Source organism: Grus americana, chromosome 1, assembly GCF_028858705.1.
Source record: "Grus americana isolate bGruAme1 chromosome 1, bGruAme1.mat, whole genome shotgun sequence".
Taxonomy (NCBI): Eukaryota; Metazoa; Chordata; class Aves; order Gruiformes; family Gruidae; genus Grus; species Grus americana.
In genome coordinates, this window is record NC_072852.1 from 16,924,317 (window position 1) to 16,946,571 (window position 22,255).

At 38.1% G+C, this 22,255-nt stretch overlaps 1 protein-coding gene across 7 annotated transcripts in view; it reads left to right on the forward strand.

The window, feature by feature from the left end:
* The window catches only part of KIF21A (kinesin family member 21A), a 94,641-nt gene that overhangs the window by 35,947 nt on the left and 36,439 nt on the right, over window positions 1-22,255 (forward strand). For 4 of the 7 annotated variants that reach the window (XM_054849623.1, XM_054849648.1, XM_054849632.1 and 1 more), the window contains exons 4-14: window positions 3,350-3,499; window positions 4,210-4,344; window positions 7,377-7,544; window positions 9,254-9,369; window positions 13,005-13,200; window positions 14,014-14,203; window positions 14,916-14,979; window positions 15,776-15,979; window positions 19,396-19,434; window positions 21,859-21,943; window positions 22,104-22,221. In XM_054849623.1, the coding sequence (XP_054705598.1) occupies window positions 3,350-3,499; window positions 4,210-4,344; window positions 7,377-7,544; window positions 9,254-9,369; window positions 13,005-13,200; window positions 14,014-14,203; window positions 14,916-14,979; window positions 15,776-15,979; window positions 19,396-19,434; window positions 21,859-21,943; window positions 22,104-22,221 (1,465 nt within the window). The remainder of the gene's footprint in view (window positions 1-3,349; window positions 3,500-4,209; window positions 4,345-7,376; window positions 7,545-9,253; window positions 9,370-13,004; window positions 13,201-14,013; window positions 14,204-14,915; window positions 14,980-15,775; window positions 15,980-19,395; window positions 19,435-21,858; window positions 21,944-22,103; window positions 22,222-22,255) is intronic. The other 3 variants (XM_054849640.1, XM_054849665.1, XM_054849657.1) reach the window with 1 other exon arrangement.

Sequence of the window (22,255 nt, forward strand, 5' to 3'; positions counted from 1 at the left end):
TTAGATGAATTCCCTCTCTAAGTTCGGTCTGTTTTGCTCGTGACAACAATTAGTGAGTGATCTCTCCCTGTCCTTATCTCGACCTACAAGCGTTTCGTTATGCCTTTTCTCCCCTGTTTGGTGAATGAGGGGAGTGAGAGAGCGGCTCTGGTGGGCACCTGGTCCCAACCAGGGTGAACCCACCACACCATGTCTCTCTAATTTAGAGACAAGCATGTCGTGCGGGACAGTGTCAAATGCCTTGCACAAGTCCAGGTAGATGACATCAGCTGCCCACCGACACTGTAACCCCATCATAGAAGGCCACCAAATTTGTCAGGCACGATTTGCCCTTAGTGAAGCCGTGTTGGCTGTCACCAATCACCTCCTTATTTTCCATGTGCCTGAGCATAGTCTCCAGGAGGGTCTGCTCCATAATCTTGCCAGGCATGGAGGGGAGACTGACCAGCCTGTAGTTCCCTGGATGTTCCTTTTTACCCTTCTTAAAAATGGGGGTTATGTTCCCCCTCTTCCAGTTGGCGGGAACTTTGCCGGACTGCCAGGACTTCTCAAATATGATGGCGAGTGGCCTGGCCACTTCATCCACCAGTTCCCTCAAGACCCGCGGATGCAACTCATCAGGTCCCATGGACTTGTGCACCTTCAGATTCCTCAGATATTCTCGAACCTGATCTTCTCCTACAGTGGGCGGTTCTGCATTCTCCCAGTCCCTGCCTTCTGTGACCTGGGCAGTGTGGCTGGAGCATTTGCCAGCGAAGACTGAGGCAAAGAAGTCATTGAGTACCTCAGCCTTCTCCATATCCCGGGTAACCAGGTCACCCGTTTCATTCCGGAGGGGACTCACATTTTCCTTTGTCCTCCTTTTATCACTGACACACCTATAGAAGCTTTTCTTGTTGTCCTTGACATCCCTGGCCAGACTGATTTCTATCAGGGCTTTGGCTTTCCTCACCTGCTCCCTGGCTGCTCGGACAGTTTCTCTGTATTCTTCCCAGGCTACCTGCCCTTGCTTCCACCCTCTGTAGGCTTCCTTTTTGTGTTTGACTTTGCCAAGGAGCTCCTTGTTCATCCACAGGGGCCTCTTGGTGGATTTGCTTGACTTGCTCTTTGTTGGGATGCATCAAGGTGACCCTTGAATATTAGCCAGCTGTCTTGGGCCCCTCTTCCTTCCAGGACTTTGTCCCATGGTATTCTACCAAGCAGATCCCTGAAGAGGCCACAGTCTGCTCTCCTGAAGTCCAGGGTAGTGAGCTTGCTGCGCGCCCTCCTCGCTGCCCTGAGGATCCTGAATTCCACCATTTTGTGGTCACCGCAGCCAAGGCTGCGCTTGAGCATGACATCCCCTACCAGGCCCTCCTTATTGGTGAGAATAAGGTCCAGCATGGCACCTCTCCTCGTGGGCTCCTCTATCACTTGGAGGAGAAAGTTGTCATAATAGCATGCGGAATTACAGATGTTGCAACATATTGCAGATGAACTGTACATACTAAAACCTGTCTTGTTTTACCTAATTTAGAGAAAGGTTAAATGATGTATATAATAGTTCCTCCCTTAACAAAATATCACTTTTTTGTAATTTTTTCATTGTACTGTGGCTAAATTGGAGCTTTCCCAGAAAGAGCTTTTTCTGATTAGTTGCATGCTGTACTTTCTTGTATCAGAAACTATCCTCTTCCTCCCATCCTATCTACTGTTAGAGCTTGATTACATAAACAATAATGTAGTCATTGAAGCAATGTTTTATTCTGGAGTAACTTTAAAGGCTGACAGCTGGGTAACTATTGAGAACAGTGACTTCTGTTTGATACGTTTTTGCTTTTCTTTAGTTTGCCGCAGTCTGCCTTGGGTAACTCCTTGCTTTCTTGCTAACTTTTCTGAAAGAGAGGCATATGCAGTCCCATGGAACTGTAGGTGCATTATCAGGATCCTCTCTAAATTGTGGCATGTTTGTTTGCACTTAGCAAGGTAAAATGTTAGTAAGAAGGCTCCTACTTAGAATATTTATGCCTATTAAATATAATTCCTTTTTGATATATAAAGAATTAAAAGCACCACATTCAGAAATGCTGAGCCTCTTCTCGGGGATGAATTTTCACTCGTGAGAGGAGATGACCTCTTGCTTTCAGTGTGTAAGAAAGATGTGTATTCACCCAATGTACTATTGTAGTGGGTCTTTGGCTTTTACCTAGGGACTTTGATCAGAGATTTAATCAGACCTAAGCTCTGCTGAAATGAATTGGTATAACCAAATTGAAGACTCTGTAACTGTTCTAGTGTACATCAGCAGAGATTTGAGCCATGAGATTCCCAGTGGGATGCTGCTTTTTCTGGGTGGGTTTTTTGTTTCTTTGTTGTTTTTTGTCTGCCCTGATATCTTCAATTGGATCTAACCACCTTTCCTAAAACCCAGAATGTTCTTATGAAGTGATAATCCATCTCCTCTAACACTGAAAACTGCATAGGAATTTCTGATGTCTTTGGTTCTGATATCATTTACTGACCTAAAAGTCCGATGTGCTTAATGATACTGAGTTGAAAGACCACTAAATGTACATATACTTACCTTCAGGAGACCTGGTGAAACAGGCAGTAAACATGAAGCAGCCTGAAACACGTAGTAAATAGTTGCTGTTGCTCATATGATTGTGCCTGAAAGTTTGGTGCCCCAGATTTAGTAACAAGTGTAGATATTGTATGGAGGAAAATACAAAAGCTCTGCTCAAGAAACCATGTCATAGTATGTTTGACCTGCTGGTTAGTGTCTTTAATAAGCAGCTTGCACAAAAACTATTATATGTTACATTCCTTCCAGGACAGGAACAGTTTATCTAAATGAAAGAGACATAAAATTACTAAGGTGTGAGAGAGATGAGAAAAGGTATGATGGCAGGGAGAGCAAGTGGAGTGAGTTTGAAGTGTTTGGAGGAGGGTGCAGCCAACTGAATCAACAAAAGGAAAGAAAAGCCCAAGGTCAAACCTGAAGGCAGGGGTGCCTGCCACAGAAACCACTGCTGCCGTTGTTCTGCTGGCATCGAGTGCCCCCCCTTGCCTGGTCCCACCATAGAATTTTCTCCCAGGTCTGATGATGTGGTAGAAGTTATTGCTTCTTTGGGCATCATAATAGTAAGGTGTGCAGGTGACTTAATTTGTGGCTGCTGTATCATCCTGTTGTCCTTGTAAGCTTGGATGTTTTGCAGCATCCCCCTTTAATTTTTTTTTTTTTTTTTTTTGAGAGCCTTAGCATTTGGATTTTTAGAACTTCCTGCATGTGCCTTGCACAAACTTGTTAGTCTTTGGAGGAATTCCTTCCTAAAGTAATATAAGTTTTTGCCTTTTTTTTTTTTTTCAGCTTTACAATGAAGAAATTCTTGATCTGTTTGATACCACACGTGATATTGATGCAAAGAATAAAAAATCAAATATTAAAATACATGAAGATTCAGCGGGAGGAATTTATACAGTGGGTGTTACAACCCGAACTGTGAATGGCGAATCAGAGGTGATCATTGAAAATAAATTACTCTGCAGTATACCAAGCGCATTCTAAAAATGTTGTTTGTGTGTTTTGATAAGCAAGCATAACCTCTATTTTTAACTGCTAACATCTGCATCTTAGACAATTTAGTTGTAAAATTTAGCTGAAATATTTATTTTCTTCAGTTTCTGTAGATTTAAATCTGATAGATGTTTGATATTAAGTGTATACCACTTTCACTTAATGCTAGAAACAGACTTTGGTAACAATATAGTTCTGCTGGGAGAGAAAATTTTGACATGTGTGTAAATCTGATCTCCCAAATCTTATATATGTTGTTTTACCTGCGACAGGAAAGCTTTGCATGATGACTAATGTGAGGTAAACTGCCATTCGTGTGCATTGCAAATCTGAATACAAATGTTTTGTACTGTACATTTTTGTACAAAAAGTACAGGAATTGTACATTTTTGCCACAGGTGAATGGAAGGAAGATTACTATGTTACTACCAGGGGACAGTAAAAAGAGGGGTACAAAGATTTAAGTGTTTTATTTCAGAAACCACAAAAGATACTTTTAGTTTGCTTATTTAAGAATCTTTGTGCTTTTGGCATATAGGAACTGAAATCACAGCAAAGAGAAAAGGTTATTTATATCCAAAACAGTAAGTGTTATAGGAAGACTTTTTATTTAAACTGCAAGCAATGCAATATACTCCTTGTCTGTCTTCTAGATGATGCAGTGCTTGAAGCTGGGGGCTTTGTCTCGAACCACTGCCAGCACTCAGATGAATGTTCAGAGCTCACGATCACATGCTATCTTTACTATACACTTATGTCAAACCAGAGTTTGTCCTGCGTTTAACACTGTACGTATCCTTGCTGTTGTTAAACTTCACTTTAGTAACCATTTTTCAAAATGTGAATATTGTTTTGGCAGCCACTGCTATTTGAATTGCACTTAGTAAAGATGCTACAGTCATCATCATGCTCGATGAATTTGCTAAGCATTATAATAATTTGATTTAATCTGTGCATATGTAACCATCCTTTAGCCAGAGGCAACAATAAACTGCAGATTCTTACATGAACCTGCCCGTTCTCCTCTAGCGTTTTCTTCAGTATTTCATTGCAACATGCACGAGTAAGAAAGTTAAAATGTAATTTGTCTTTAATTGAGAAAGCATTTTTAAGTGTAGTACTTAGTGGGTTAAAGACTGCAGTCAGCTGACTGAAAATGCTTGGATATTCCAGATTAAGGGTTGATATCCAACAACGAGCAAGTAGAAAAGCATTTGATTCTGAAGCTTAGTGTATTTATTTTAAATAGATGTATATTTGGTGTTCAGATGTGTTGTTAAGTGTATGCACTTAACCTGAAATTTAAACTGTGAACGTACATGGAGCTGTTCTGTAGAAAGTTTTCATGTGACTATTGTTAGTTGTTGTTGGTGTATCTTGTAAAGAGAAGAGTTCTGAATAAATCCATACTACTGAAAACTACAGTACCTTCAGGAGGGCTTAATCTGATGATTCTAAACATATCAAAATTTTTAAAGAATTGCATTTTACACATAGATATCACGTTTTTTAAGCATGTGGAACAGTGATGTGGATTTATAGTGCTTTTGGGGGCAGTTGCTTTTTTTAACACTACAAATAATAATTTGCAGGCAAAATGAGGGTCGCTCACTGGTCCTTTGTGGTATGTAGACCTGCTTTATACACCTGTTAAAAACACTTCTTCCTGCTTTCCACACTGTGGACCTGGTGGTGCGGGCAGCTGTCTTCTCACCTGGGAGGGACTGGCATCACACCTGGAGCCCAAATAGTGCACCTGAGTCACTGCGTGATGACACTGTCTGCTTGGAGGTTTTGTTGAAAACTGTCTGCGCAGCTGGGGAGTGAGACAACTCATCTGTGAGCCTCATTTCCTGCAGGCTGTCAGTCCAGGGATCCACCTGCGCTGGTGCACTTGCTGCCTTCCCCACCAGCTGAGCCACCTGTAGGATCTTGCCTTAGGCCTGCCTGGTTTTTAACAAAAACTTGTGTTACAAAGAGGAGTAGGTGGCTGCCTTCTCTTTGTGTCAAAATGTGTTTTGTTCCTTCTTTTTTGGAGATACGAGCAAGATAATTTGACCATCTGCAGCGGGACGTTGCTAGATCCTGAATCTGACGACAGCACCCTCTTCTTTCCCTGCAGTATTTAGGAGAGTGGAGATTAGACCTGACATTGGCCTCTGAACGCTCCTGGAATATCAATTAATACAAGCTCCTATTAGGTGGTCAGGAGAGATGCAGCTTAAGCTTCTCTTGTTGCTGCCGTCTGTGGACAGCAGTTTTGAGAGACCTTTGTAACTGGTTCCTGGGATGAGGCTGTTGGCTCTGTGCATGGTCCCAGTGCCCGGGGTGCAGGCGGCCAGGCGTGCAGTGCACAGGCATGCTGCTCCTCGCGCTGCATTCACGCCGCCTGTGCTTCTCAGAAGTTTCTGGATGTACGTTTGATTTACTAAGTGAGAGAGAAGGAATGCATTAATCATTGCTTTGAGGGCTGGGAGTGATCCACAAGCCATGTAAATGTCAAAATAGCCAAAAAGGTGTGATAGTCTAGTCTCTGGAAGTGGCACAATTCCTGTTCTCTTCTAAAACTGCTACAACAGGAGATCACTTAAGAAGCGTGAAGTGTTTAACTACTTCGAGAACAGTTTGGTCTGCAGCCACACACTTACCCCTTGCAATAGCGCAGGGAGCTGTGGGCTACTTAAAGACATAAAGATCGTTGCCACAGAATACATGAGTTTTTTAAAGAAAAAACAAAACTATCCATGCTTACTGTGATAGAATATTCCTAATAAAGCCTGCAGATTGGGCTATGTGAATATAAATCCAGCATACACTTGATATATGCTTATTATGTGCTGCTGGGGCAAGTAGAAATTGCCCTGCAATGGGTATCTGAGCAGGAAGTTCAGGAACTGAGAGATTTAAAGATTTTTCTCATTCAGTGTTGCTTTCATGACAACAGGTCTAACTACACTTAGAGTTAAATAAATCTCCATAGCATATGGTACAGCTACACTAATTGACAGAAAAAAGCTTGGGATTATTTAATGAAAAAGGATAATTTTACTGCTGTGCTTTGGGATGTGAAGTGGAAAGAGGATGAGGCTATGGTACCTGCCCGTAGCACAGGCTCACTGCACTGATGGAGGCGTGCCTCAAATGCCAGTCATTGCTGCTTACTTGGTGGGGAAAAAAGGAAAGGAACCTCTTCTTTCTCCCTTATTCCCTGGGCTGTCCTTATTTCCTGGTGAAGTCAGAAGTGCTGGTGGAATACTGACTGCTAAGAAAACTGACTTAAAAATAATTCCTAAAATACAGTTGAAGAATCTTGCCACAGGGAAGCTGATGATGGGGATTAGAGAGGTATAAAGTAAAAATATCTTTCAGTTATTTGGCAGGTTTATGAGCTGGTAATTTAGGATGGTAATATTATCAATACTTTTTTTTTTTTAAATCAGTTTCCTTTGGCAACTGTTTTAAAGTGTGCATTCCAGAAAAGGTACAAATTTTGTTGCCCAACTTTCTGATGAGTTTTGCGTTTTTTAATATATATGTTCTCCCTTGCCCTGAAACAATTGTAGCCCATACTTAGAAGTAATTGGTATATTGGTATTCATGTGCATCTAGAGCTGGGTCTTCAAGAATGATATGTTAGTGGGTAGGACTAAAATGGAGATAGTTTTTTGAGAGATACTGGTAATGTTGTAAGAGAATGAGTAAATAGGGAAGGAGATGAACATTACAAATGGGTAGTCTTGTAATGTTGATTGAAATTTGCAGTAGACAAATGTTAACGTGAAAGATCTTATCAAGCTTTATGGGTTCTTCTTCATTTCAGGATAATGCCACCGATAACAGGATAATATCTGAATCTTCTGAGATGAATGAATTTGAAACTCTTACTGCCAAGTTCCATTTTGTTGATCTAGCGGGATCTGAAAGGTTAAAGCGAACAGGAGCTACAGGAGAAAGGGCAAAAGAAGGCATTTCCATCAACTGTGGACTAGTAAGACTATACAATTTGTTTCCATAGGCTGTTGGTACCATCTTCTCTTCCCTTCCCTTTTGGATCACTGGTCTTTAGTAATCCCTAAAGTAGAAATGCATCATGTGCAGAACAAGGAATGTAGCATGAGACATAATATTGATTCTTACTGAGTTCTGGCTTGCAAACATTTTCTTGGTTGTACTAGACCCTGACTAGCAAATTATAGTACTTACAACTGTTGTGAAAGATAGTTAGTTACTCTAACTTTTAAAAGATATTGTAGAGGTGTTCCTTTTAATTTTTTTATTTTTATTCTGTCAAGACCCAAACAGTTGGAGAAAATCTCAAGCAGTTTGCAAGGAGTACCGGCATGTAAAATGTGCACAATGAAGCTTAATTGATCAATAAATGCTGGTTCTTTGTTATAATTACGAAACATAATGTAAAACAACCCCAGGCAAAACACTTCTAAGTAGAAATAAATTTTTTAACTTATAGAAAAAATGAACTGATGCTATCTATGTACTGTCTCTCTATGCAGTCTTTTTAATTAACTATTAAATGTTTTATTTAATTATGACTACACTGAAAAGTAGAGCTGGTGATTATCGGTGGAGATTGTAGTTTCACACCTTTGTTTTGAGCTGCTTGGCTGTGTGGAGGCTATGTGCAATTCTCTTTTAAAGACTCAACAATACGTGTTTATTTTATATGTGAAAACGTGTCTCTCTTTCTGGCCTAGTGTGTAGTACCAGAGAAGTATTCTGCAGCTAAAACTTTGTTAGTGATTCTCTTGCCATCATGACAGTGGTTATATTCTGTAGTTATTTTGGTTATGTTATATAGAATGTACGAAGGCGAAAAACCAATGTGATAAAAGTAATACTTATTATGATCACAAAACTTTCATTTACAGTGAATTCCAGCCCTCAGCTTTGGGAAACAGATTGAAAGTGATTTAAACATTTCAAAGAAGTCACAGAATGGGGTGTATGCGCAGTTGTTCAACTGCTGGGTGCAGTAGGACTGTTTTCAAGACTAAGAACTGGCTGTACAGGGTGCCATCTAGAGGAATGTTCTTTAATTGGGCATATGATTGAAGTGCATGCAGTTGCATGTTAACAATAATTTTACAGCCAAATGTTAGGTTGTTTATAAACACGAATTAGACCCTTTCAGCAATAAAATAGGACAGCCATGGACTACATAATTTCAAGCCTTAAGGAACATCTGATGAAGATGTAAACATTTATTTCATATCTGTAGAGGTAGTAAATTTTGGGGTTTTCTCCCCCATATAAATGCCCTATATTTTATTCTAAATCTAGCATAAAACAGATTGATTAAAATTAATTTTAAAAATAATATAGCTACTGCTAGAAGTAGAGATCAGCTTTAATAATCGTCAAAAGTAAATGTTTGTTACATGAAGTTGTTCTAACTTTAGTTTGCTACTGACATCAATAGACAGTGCACACGAATTGTGATAAGCACTTAGCACTTGCAGATACTAGACTGGAAGTCATCTGATTCACTGTTGATAGCATGAAAATTTACAGATGTCTATTGTAAAATGTAAAAAATCTTCAGAAATAATTTTTATGTTAACTTTCAAGAGTACCTTCATTTTTTCACAATATGCAGACCTCAGTTTACAGCTAGTTTTAAAATAAAACTACTCAGGAACTGATTCTAACTTGTGCGTTACATAATTTGGTGTTTTATAGCTGGCACTTGGCAATGTTATAAGTGCACTGGGAGATAAAAGCAAGAAGGCAACTCATGTACCATACAGGGATTCAAAGCTTACAAGACTACTTCAAGACTCTCTTGGGGGAAACAGGTATGAAAACTAGATCGTTTTTTATATTCATTGTGAATGAACTTGAATGAGTACATAATCTTCAGAAAGTAAAATAAACATTAAATAATGATAAAAATAGCCACTCTTTTTGGAGGGAAGTTCCAAAGATAAATTACTGTCATGATACAAAACATGCAGGGAAAAGATTTTTAAAGAGGCTTTTTGCATCTGTACTGTATTTTGACCCTATACTGTATACTTGCTGCACAGAGAAGGAAGAAAGGCTTTGGCCTCTGGAAACTTTATTTAAGCAAACATGTAACATTAACATGTACAAATACAGAAGGCACCACAGAATCAATCATAGAATCATAGAATGGTTTCAGCTGGAAGGTACCTCAAAGATCATCTAGTTCCAACCCCCCTGCCATGGGCAGGGACACCCTCCACTAGACCAGGTTGCCCAAAGCCCAAGCATAGTTGAGTGTGTTTTAGCAAGGTAGTACTTTTATTCCTCTGTTTAATCCACTATGGTAGACTGCTATTTTTAGGAGGACAGGAAGTTTTCTGGGCATTTCACAAAGGAATAGGGAGAAGTGGAAGAAAATTCGTAAATCGTGCTCTGCTCTTCAGAGAGAGAACTTCAGCAACACCCTGCAGCACTACTGCACAAGGGAAAGCAACGATCCAGCAAATAAAATAAAGGCTAATAAAGGCTAGAATTTTCAGAAGTGCTTAAGGGAGGAAGAAACTTGAGAATTATGAAAAAAAATCAGCAGAAATCAAAAGCAAAGCTCTTCTAAGCTCTTTCTAGAAGTAACTACAAAGAACACTTCTTGACTAAATTTTATATCAAATACAGTAGCTAATGAGCATTTTTTCAAACCACTTCTAAAATTGTACTTTTGTTGAAATATTGACTTTAAAATATTTTCCTGTCTTACAGCTCCACTGCTCCCCCTCCTGTTCTTTAGGAGAAATCACATAGTTTACTGTACAGAGCATTTACACGGATATTCAGATATATTCTTTCTGTCTGTTTCTGCCTGATGTTAAATTTGTGGACAGTCACCACCACCTATTTTTATTTGTGATATACATGCTAAGACATGTCAAACTAGCAGTTTGCTGTTAAGGAATATTAACATATTAACACAATTTGAATATTTTCTTATCCATGCTTTGACAACCAAAACATGTAGGGAAGCTAAATTTTAATAAATATGCTGGTTTTCTTCTGGGAAATGAGATTATTAGATTCCTGTTAGTCTGTTCCATAGCCTTCTAAATTCTATTCTAAGTGTTACAGTTCATATTATAGTTTCTCTTTTGCAAGTACTTAAAAAATGATTCAGGTTAGATTGCAATGAGTTCTGAGTTAATGATGATGAAAGCGTTGTATCATTGTACTATTTGCACTATAATCCTGATTTTAAATATAATGCTGTAACAGATATGAAGCAACATTTAAATATGAATGTTTCTTGAATTATTCCAGTAAGAATATGGGGTATTGGTGGTTTTGGAAAGGATTTTTTTATAATGTATAATATGAAAAATCAAAACTTTAACTTTGGGGGGAGTAGTTTTAAAGAAGTGAAAAATAAAATAATGGGAGTAGAACAGTTATTTTAAAAACTAGTTCATTATACAATTCAGATAGGAAAGCAGAATTCAAGTTATTCAGTTTTCAAGACAGACACCTAGCAGAACCAGTCATCGGAGTTTTAGAAAAGTAATCACCTTCTGAACTGAAAGTACAAGTAATTCTGATGTCAGAATTAAAAAATTGTTCTTAATCTCACATATTCTTTTTTTGAGGACTGAACTCAAACAGTTGGGGAACTGACACAGGCATGCAGGAGGTCTGAGGAAGAATTGCTGAAACTGAATCTTTCTTATATCCTCAGGCTAGTTACTATTTCCAGTTTAGTTTCTCAATGTGTATGGTGAAGGTAACTGTTTGCCTCAAAGGGCTGCAGGGATTAATTTGTCTCAGTCTGAAATCAAGGAAGGTGAAGATCAGAATCCAGTTTGCCTAATGCAGATATTGCTCCACTGGCCTGGAAACAGTGCTGTCTTCCTAATGCAACCACCTAAGCTTTCACATACAACAGAGAAGCAAATTCCTCTAAGGCTTGGTGGGGAGGACTCAGTCCATCAAATGTAGGTGTTTTCCCCTATCTGTTGAGAATTTAGGCTGTGTAGGCACCTTCAGAGTATGATCTACAGCTGGAGCTCTGGTTCTGACCCCTCTAGGCTGTTCTCATCTGATGTGAAGTGAGAGCGTGCTCCAGGGAGCGAGGGAAGGGATCCTGGTTCCTCCATCTCTGCCTGTTGAATGATGAAACTACTTGGTTGGAATGAAGAACATTTTTGCCTTTTTCTGCTTTTGTCCCACTGGTTCTTGCTGGTTTGTCTGCACAGTCTTTCATTTGGAGCAGGGACTATGTTCTCCCCTGCGTATCCCATGATGGGATGGCTAGAGGGTGTTGTAGGAACTGAAAAGGAAGATGGCTGTTCATAGCTCTCTTGGGCCTCGAGCTCAGGTCCTGCTGCTTTTTATGGAAGTGCTCTAAGCAGTGGTGGTATGAAAGATAGAATAACTAGTTATAGCCAGATGTACTAAGGGCAAGTACTAGCTTTTGGGCTCCTGTTAGAGAATAGGAGATAATTTGCAATGGAAAATTCAGGCAGTTTGGATCTCTGTAGAACACAAGGTAGATGGACCTTAGGCAGTTGTGTGCATGTGTGGGCAATAGAGATGAGCATTCAAGCAAAGCTTACATTAAGAGGGCAGGAACCTGAGGAATTAATGAAAGTAGGCAGTCCTGACTACTGTGTGATCCAAATCACTGTCTAGGACTTTAGGTGGATCTTTAGGGCTTAAAATCTCAGTTTATGTATGATTAAGCAAACTGAATATAATATGAAATTTATAGGAATACCAATTAATCGCTTGTAAAATTTTACATGTAGAACAATGACCTAGCATTTCCTATGCTCTGCTAGAGTGATACAAAATGTGACAGTACTGAACTTTATGGCTGACAGTCTTCTACTGTGAGGCCCCTCACTACAAGACAGACATTGAGGTGCTGGAGCGTGTCCAGAGAAGGGCAATGAAGCTGGTGAAGGGTCTGGAGCACAAGTCTGATGAGGAGCGGCTGAGGGAACTGGGGTTGTTTAGCCTGGAGAAAAGGAGGCTGAGGGGAGACCTGATTGCTCTCTACAACTACCTGAAAGGAGGCTGTAGCCAGGTGGCTGTTGGTCTCTTCTCCCAAGTAACAGGTGACAGGACAAGAGGAAACAGCCTCAAGTTGTGCCAGGGGAGGTTTAGTTTGGATATTAGGAAAAATTTCTTCACCGACAGGCTTGTCAAGCACAGGAACAGGCTGCCCAGGGAAGTGGTGGAGTCACCATCCCTGGAGGTATTTAAAAGACGTGTAGGTGTGGTGCTTAGGGACATGGTTTAGTGGTGGACTTGGCAGTGCTAGGTTAACGGTTGGACTTGATGATCTTTTCCAACCTAAATGATTCTATGATTAGAGGAATATTTTTCACAAATGTTATGAAGTCACTATTCTTGTTTCACTTTCTACTTGAAAATCTGTTAGCTTCTCTACTCTTTTTGTTCTTGATGTGTAATGCTGACCTATGTTTGTAACTTGCAGTCAAACACTCATGATAGCGTGTGTGAGCCCTTCAGATCGAGACTTCATGGAAACCTTGAACACATTAAAGTATGCCAATCGGGCACGGAACATCAAGAACAAGGTGATGGTTAATCAGGATAGGGCTAGTCAACAAATAAATGCATTGCGCAGTGAGATTACACGGCTACAGATGGAACTAATGGAATACAAAACAGTAAGTTTATCCTCTTACGAGTACTTCTGCTTTAAAATGCTTGTTTTTCTGTTGGCTACTTCCACTTCATACACTAAAAAAATTTGAATAGCAACAGTAACTTAATCACTGGAATTAGAAGTGTTGTTTACCAATTGTTTTTAGAAAACTTAGATTGCATCCCCAGAGAAAAGATACATCAATGAATGCTAATGACGTCAACAGATGCTGCATGCTATTTACTTTTTGAAAGGCAAAAATTGACCTTGTCATGCTCAGCAATGAGAAATAGTCACTTCCAAAGCAAAACCAACCACAATTTAGGTTTGCACATAAATGAATATGAACAGTTGTGTATTGCTTTTAAAAACTTACCAGACAGCTAAACCAATGTTTATACATTTTAAATTATATAACCCACATACTCATATTACGCTATGCGCACTTCTTCCTGAAATTTTAAACAAATAATGTTTTCAGCAATAAATGTGGTTACCAAACAGTGTCGTCCTCCTTTATTATCCTTGAGATAGAATCCTGATTTGATAAAGGCTTGCCTTCTCATTTCTTAACCTCTTCAAGAACTCCTATTTCAGACTAAGATGGAATGACGTGCATTTACACAGGACCCAAATGCTAAGGCATTGGCCAGACATCCATGTTTTGAAAACTATCCATTTATCCACTGTTTTAAACTTTTTGAGAGAAGATTGTCTTTTGCTATGAGTACCTATTTGGAATTTCAAGTAATCTGTGAATTGCCTTTGCCAAGTTAAAACCTTTTCATGTGTAGGTCAGCCTTTACTAGTAGTAAAATATATTTACTTTCTTAAGGGTAAAAGGATTATAGATGAAGAAGGCGTTGAAAGCATCAATGACATGTTTCATGAAAATGCAATGCTACAAACAGAAAACAACAACCTGCGTGTTAGAATTAAAGCTATGCAAGAGACTATTGATGCACTGAGAGCCAGAATAACACAACTTATGAGTGATCAGGCCAACCAAGTGCTAGCCAGAGCAGGTATGCCGTGGATGTGTTGTGCGTGTGTGTAAACTGCTTAATTAAATTCATGGACTTAAATCAGTTACATACTCTTGCTTCATGGCTCCCTTGGAATGAAGTGATGCCTTTGTAATAGTAATGCAGGACCTGCTTTGGCAGGGACAGGCCCACATCTAATTCTTTCCTCTGTTTCTGGAGACTTCTATTAATAGAAATAGTTTGGTACCCTGATTTGACCATTCATTTAGGACTACGAGCAACATGAAATAATACCTTTGTATAGGAATTACTTGTATGCTTAGCTATACATGGACTTAATATTTTGCTTTGGGTGAGGACCTGGACATGGTGGAATGTTGGCTTGCTTTTCACCTCATAGAATAATCAATCAATTGACTTACCGTGACTGCATTGTTCTTACAGTGCACCGTTTGTCAGGTTACTTTTGATTTAGGATACGTGCATCGTTAAAAGGTGCTTATATGGAAAACAAATGAAATGAAAAAGTTACTTGTAATAATCCTGATCATACGATGCAGAGGAACAAAAAATTTAGTGCAGCTGAAGGAGGAAGCATATTTTGCAGATCAGCTAAGATCTAAACGTGTAGTCCATATGACTGTTACTCTTTGCTGGTTCCTTGTGCCTAGCTGTGTTCAGATATTTATACTATTGTCCTTTCTCAATCTTTCTTTTTTCCCCACCACCTCTATCTCTCTGTCCTTCAAAGGAGAAGGAAATGAAGAAATTAGCAACATGATTCATAACTATATCAAGGAAATTGAAGATCTCAGGTATTTGCATAATATGTATTTGAACAATTTTTATTGGAAAAACACCCCAAACAAACCCACAAACAAAAACTGTTAGCAAGTAAATACTTCAGCTCTTTTCCTGCGTCGGGATTACTTTATGACAGTGGTCCTTCAGCTTCGAAGGCTATCTGGTGTTGCTCCTGGCAACAGAAAATTAAAATGTTAAAGATGAAGCTGACAGTAGAAGTGAGAGTAAGATGTTGCCTAAATAATGATCATGACGTGATACTGTTGCACAAAGGACAGCAAAACTTGGAATGGTTGTTTTATAACTTTGTGTATAGATGACCGTACTGAGAAATTACTTGTTACAACTTAGTGTTAAAGAAAAAGCGTCTGCTTTCCTTTAAAAATGTATTAGATATTTTAGATAATTTTTTGCATGACATACGTCCAAGAAATAAAGAAATAAAAATACCTGACCTATTCCCAATTAGTATTAGAGCTACATAATATTGTAGCTTTTGTGTAATGTGTTCATACATACAGTGTATGCAGATATATATATATATATCTGTGTGTATATTTATACAGACATTTATATTTATATGTATTCTGTCTTGGGTATATGATATACGTACAATACACATCACTGTTGTGTAAAATGGTCTCATCAAGGGATTTACTACAATTCTGTTTTGTGAGACTTCACCTTGTTTTGTAGTTTCATTTTAAACTGAAGGTAATGCATCACAACTACAGATGACAAAGAGTATACAACTCATGGATTAGTAATAGTTGTCATTCATGGTCTACAATTCTTCTTGTTTTTAAGAGCAAAATTATTAGAAAGTGAAGCAGTGAATGAGAATCTTCGACGCAACTTGTCAAGAGCTTCAACGAGATCCACGTACTTTGGTGGACCATCAGCATTTTCTGCTTCTATGCTTTCTTCAGAGAAAGAGACAATGGAAATTCTAGATATAGCCAAGAAAGATCTAGAAAAGCTGAAAAAAAAAGAAAGGAAAAAGAAAAAGAGGTGGTGTATGAATTATAATGCTATTTGTTTTCTCTTTATTAGTAGAGATGTATTTTTTTTTAACCACTGAGACTTTAAAATTCACTCATTGTTGCTGTAAGGGTTTGGATCCTAAACGGCTGTTCCTTCAAACCCTTTTACACACTGAAGTTATAAATGTTTTTCGTTTGCATCTTTCTTTCAGTGAAGATGATGCAGTATTTGTAGAGTGAATGTCTCCGCTGTAATGAATTTTTCTATATAATCATGCATAATAGTAAAAGCACAGGTGCTTTCCATAAATGTTGATTTATTTTTTTTAATTTTTAAAAATGCATCTGAAATTCAACAGAAGTTTTCAAAAACAAAAGTTATAAAGTTTTTTTCTACCATGTGTCAAGACTGAAACAGCTTTCTGAAGAAATGATATTCTGAATAGCTGGGAATTCTTTAGTAGCTCTTGGAATGGCTTCTTTTGCTTTATCTTCTGCTTTTATGAATGTTTTTAATTTGAGGTTTCCTAATTCTCTGCAACATCATGCTTTGCTGGTTTTTGCTGTCCAACTTCTCATCTACTAAAATCCTCATAGACATTGATATAAATGCCTGTTCAGACAGCAGTTAGTACAGCAAGAATCTGTTTGTGTACTTTAAGACTCTGATTCCATAAGAAATCTTTCCCTTTTCCTTGAAATTTTCCATGCTTCTAATCTATTACTCTTGCTACTAATGTCCCTTTAGACTTCTTCAAGTTAAAAGTAAAACTAAAACAGTATAAGCCTGAAATACAGTTGAAGTATGAAGTAGAATTGAGTTGGTGATATCTGCTATTTGAGGTTATATATCTATAAATCCATTCACCACACAAATGTCTGATATTGTAGAGAACATTCATTTTAATAACAACTAGATTCTTCCATTGCGTATCATTTTTCAGGAAACTCTTATACTTTTATGGGGATTTTAATAGATTTTATGTGTCATGTTTGTAGGACCTTGAGAGGAGGGTGGAAGTATTAAATGAAATCAGCAGAATCTTTTGGCACCTCTTCAGCCAAACACTTCAATATGTTTGGGTTTTTTAACCATAAATACCAGAACAGAGAGATTTGATTTTGTATGTTTCAACACATTTTAAAATCAAACATGAATTTAAATACATGCTTAGATAGAGCCCCAATTGTTAGGTTGGGGCCTGAGTATCAGGTAGCAGACAGGATTGTGACTAGAAAACAGATAAAGATTACCAGATATATTGAGTAATACCTCTTATTGTAGGACATAATCACTTAAAAAAAAAAAAAAATTGGGAAATTTTACCCCACGTACAGCAGTAAGTAAAACACATGGCTGTTTATGTCTGGGTTTTCTTTCTTCTTTTCTTCTGAAAGAGGCTTCTATGTCTCACACTTGCTCACACCAGGCCAATAATGTTGTGAATGGGATAGCCAAGTGGTCTGATCCACAAGTAGGGACTACTTACCATAAGCTATTTTTGAGATCAGTTTTCTATCCTAGCATTATAGAATTAGAGAACCATAGAAAAAATTAAGCTGGAAGAGACCTCTTGATGTTCCAGCCTCCATCTTAAAATGAGTCTTGTGTTCTATAGAATGGGATCATACTCTTTAAAGTGCTGGTAAGGTTTGAATATATCTATTGGCCCAAAGCAGACTGCTTTGTAATAAATATTTATAAATTCCTGAGGTGCATATGTTAGGAGAAAAACTCCTTGGAAGCTAAGAAATGTTAGAATTTGAGAGCTTATGCATATAGCCTGTCATATGTTTTGCCTTCAGTGCTTCTATCTAATTAATGAAATGCAAAGTCCGTGCTCAGCTACGAATTTTTATTCTATTGAGATTTCAGGGACGGTTTACCCTGCAGTTCGATAGGGATTCTTTGCTCTACTTCTGTCTTCTACAGGCATTTAGCTGCTTTTACTGTACTATTTCTTTTTAGGGTTGCTGTTCATTTAAAATTGTCTAACTAGCATTTTCCTATTACAATGGGATCAATGAGCCTAGTTACTAGTTCTGCCCTATCTGCTACCTTTCTTGATCTGTTTGTTTCCTGGTTATGGGGTCAGTATGATGAAAGGTGTGTAATTTTAAATACATGCAACTTATCTAAATTATTGTGAGCTAGCCTGAAGATCTAAGAGCCAGTTTCTGAATGAGCAGCAGGTATGTACTGCTATATATCTGTAGCCTTTAATAAGCATCTGTCATAAAGTTTATCGGAAAAAGTTTACACAGCAGTAATGTTCTGGCTACTGAAATACTGACATGCTTGATTAGTGTCCCATGGCGTGACCTACTCACCAGAAGCTCCAGAGCAAACCTCCCATGTCCCTTTCAATTGTTAGTCAGCCTTACATACCTGGTAACCTTTTTTGACTGTTGTCTTTTGGCTTCCCTAACCTTTATTAAACTAAATTAGTGATAAATTTACAGGGGGTTCAGCATGTTAGCTCCTAGCTGATACTGAAGGAAGATGGCAGGCAGTATAAGGTGAAAAGGCAGCAAAAGCTCTTGCTCAAAACTTGCTCATGATGGGAAAATGAGGAATTCAATAGTTGTTGACATTTAAGCCATCTCTACACTTACGCAAGTCATGCAGATGTTTCTTTACTGATACATCCACATTTGTTCAAGAGGAAAAAGTACAAGTAAAAATACTAACATTTTGTCCATCTCATTGCTTCTGATGCATATTTTTTGTTAATTTATGAAAAAATAACAAGCAATCATTGGCATGTATTTCCTGAATCCCAGAAAAACAAACTGCAATTTTCTGCTTTTTATCAAAAACCAAACAACAAAACCCCAAGCAAAAAAAAAATGCACTTTTAAGATTTTTATACGAATTATATTCAGAATATATGATTTAGAATATTAGTACTAAAAATTTCTCATTACTATTTTATATTACAATATGGTATCAGCATACATAAAATTAGTATGTTGTTTTTTTCCTGATCTGTTCCTGTGGATATATCACTTTGGTTCGATGGCAGTACATCTTGCAATTTTCAGTATTTTATCTGCCAATTTTAGGTGGCAAAAGAGCAGAAAGCTTTTTCTAGAGCTAAGAGATTTTTTTTTTTAATCCATATTAGAAATAATACTCAAAGTGAAATATATTGTCTATATCTGAAACATCTTCCTTAGTGTAACTTGAATTTATAATTGTTGACAGTGACAGATTAGTTAACCTACAAATGCTTCTTCTTTGTTTTCTATTTACTTTCCAACTGTGCAAATGTATTGCCTTTTTACTACTTGTTGTCTCTTGATGGTATCTTTTAAAATTTCATTTTAAACTCCACAAGCTCATATATCATTTTTTTTACCTTCTTATCACTTTTGCTTTTCACTGTCTGGTTTGTCCTTCATTGGCTTGGCCTTCCAATACTGTACCTCGTGCTTTTGAAGGCTACAGAAACTTGAGGAAAGCAGTCAAGAAGAAAGAAGGTTGGAATATTTCCCAGGTTTTTAATTACCTGTCATTTCAATTAACTGGTTGTCATACATGAAAAGAAGTTGGGCAGATTCATAGGTACTTCAAGAGTAGTTAGTTTGGCTTTTCAAAAGTCTTTCCTGTGTTTTGACTTTCCACGAGTGTTTTAACTGGAAGAAACCTCTGTTGTGGAATTGAGGTTAACTCTGGGATTGCAATGTTGAGCAAGCGTTTGTGGGGAGGTGGTGTCCTTGGGAATCGCTGTAGAATTAAGTAGGCTTCTTTCTTGCATGGCCTGTATGGAATGAAAGGCAGGAGGAAGGCGCAAAAGCTCATGTGGTATGGAATGTATAGCAGGCAGTATACGACTATAATAATTTTGGCATGTGAGATCAAGAAGGTCTTGGACCTTCACACCTCAGTTAAGTGTGCTGCTTTTATTTTTGAAAGCATGTGACTGTAGCCTTGACTGTCTCTTCTGTTCAGTTTCAGCCAAAGCAGTAGATAAAGTAGTTAGTCATACAGAGCAGTTCAGTTGAGGGCTCTAAAAAGAGAAATATACTGTCATTAAAAATGCAAGTTACAGAGCTTTTATTTTTCAGCTGTCTACTTTGATCCGAAAAACCCCCACTGAACTTATGCAGATGAAGTGAATCCACAGATCAGTAGCACACAAATTAAGCAGTACAGTTCTGCATGGGAGAGCTGCTGGCTCTCCTTCCTCCTGTCTCCTTCTCCTCCCCTTTATTAGGCAGAACAGAAATTCTCTGTAGTGGTGAGCTCCATGCTGTATGCAGGCAGAAGGGAAACTGGGGATTTGCCTCGATCTCTGTAAAGATTGCAGCTAAGATCTGTTATCATTTAGGCTTATTAACCAACAAAACCCAAACATATGGGCTGAGATGAGAATCTGCAGAAATGAGATTGCATGGCTCAGTGTTCCCTGTTTGGCATTTTTTTCCCTGTACAAATCTGGTTAGGCTTTTTACTTTCAGTCTTCCCGGCTGCTGCATGGATCCAGATAGTCCAGGCAAAAGCTTTCTGCCTTGCACATGGTCAGCTGTGGCTGGATTTGGTTTCACTGGTGATGGGTGGGGCAGAAGGAACCAGTTAGCACTGAGCATGTTAAAATGGTATAACAAAAAATTGTGTGTGCACAGAAGTGCTGTATTACTGAACTCTTCAGAGTAGAGCTCTGTTTTAAAGGTAGCTTTTAGGTGTCATTTGTCAAACTATAGTGTGTCAAATCTGCTGAACATTTCTTGTCACTGCACTGAGTATTAGTTTTGTTTAAGAGTTAGACCTTGACTCTGAGCTTTTTTTGGTGTCAGTGGAGGAAGATGTGCATTCGTAGTTACCCTACCTGATCAGTGACAGCACATAACTTGCCAAACTTTTATGCAGCTGAAGTTACATGAGGTGGATTCTGCATTATGCAGTCCTAACCACATTTTTTATTATTACCCCCTATGGTGTCTAGCCCTGTTCTATCACAATTTCCCAGCTGTTGGGGATGGTTCAGGTTTTGCACATGTAGCACTAGAGGAACTGATTTTTGGTCCATGACAATTTGGAGAGTGCCATTGATTTTTGAATTTTACATTTGCCTATGATGTCTCAAATGTGCACTTAAAAATGTTAAAACTTGTCTTAATGGCTAATACACCAAACCTTTAAAACAAAACAAAAAACCCCCCTGCTGTAATTTGCATAAGCCGTCACTACAGTTCAGGTTGCCAAGAGAGGAAAGAATATAGAGTAAATAAGTTTTGAACCATAGTCTGAAAAACAAAAGCATGGAAATATACTAAAATGTAATCTTAATAGTTGGGAAAAGTTTCTTTTTGAGATGGACAGTCCTATCGCAAGAAGTCAGTATTTCTTAACTCTTTGTTGTTGTATCAATGCCTATTTTGAGCATTCCCTTGATGTCAAAGTAGATAACTGATCAAAAGAGTAGTTATAGAATGATAAATTAGAATATCATTTAAGGTATATACATAAATTTTCAGATAAATGTAAGCACAGTAGGCTCTGTTATAGCTTGAGAGCGTAGCAATACCTATAATGTCTGTTGTACCTGCGCACAATGTTCTTTGTCTGTTTTGTAAAAGCTATTCTGGGTACACTGCAACTTCCATGCAAAATACGTACTGCTGTATGAAGACGTATATTCTGAATGTCCTAGTTGTGCAATATGCCCTAAAACAATGTGCTAATCATTAATATTATTTTGTAAGATTAAGAATAATTAAGCATTATTTTCTTATCTGTGGGAGATTGGAAGTTGTGTTTTACCCATGCCCAACACCTGTAACTTTGTCTAACTACACTTTGGTTTTCATCTTTATTTGGAATTACAACTTACTGGTTTGGGGGATGGGAAGCACATGCCATTTCAGTTTGTGAGTATTTTGTGTCTGTACCTCTTCTGCTAGCGTTAAAGAGGATAACACAGATAACGAGCAGGAGAAGAGAGATGAAAAAGGCACCTCGGAGAGAGAGAATAATGAATTGGAAGCAGTAAGTATTTATTTAAGTTCATTGTCTGTTTAAAGATTTACAAGGTTATAGAAAGGAAATTAGGAATGGGTCAGGTGAATACTGTGGCTTCACAGTGATAGTCACAAGTGATTGGGGATGGAAAAGTGTGGATGTGCTTCAACATCTTTCTGTTTTGTAGGAGGAAGTTCAGGAAGTAAGTGATCATGAGGATGAAGAAGAGGAAGATGATGAGGATGAAGATGACATGGAAGTTGTCGAAAGCTCAGATGAATCAGATTCTGACTCTGATGAAAAAGGTGATGTCAATGCACTATTTTGTAGAATTTTACA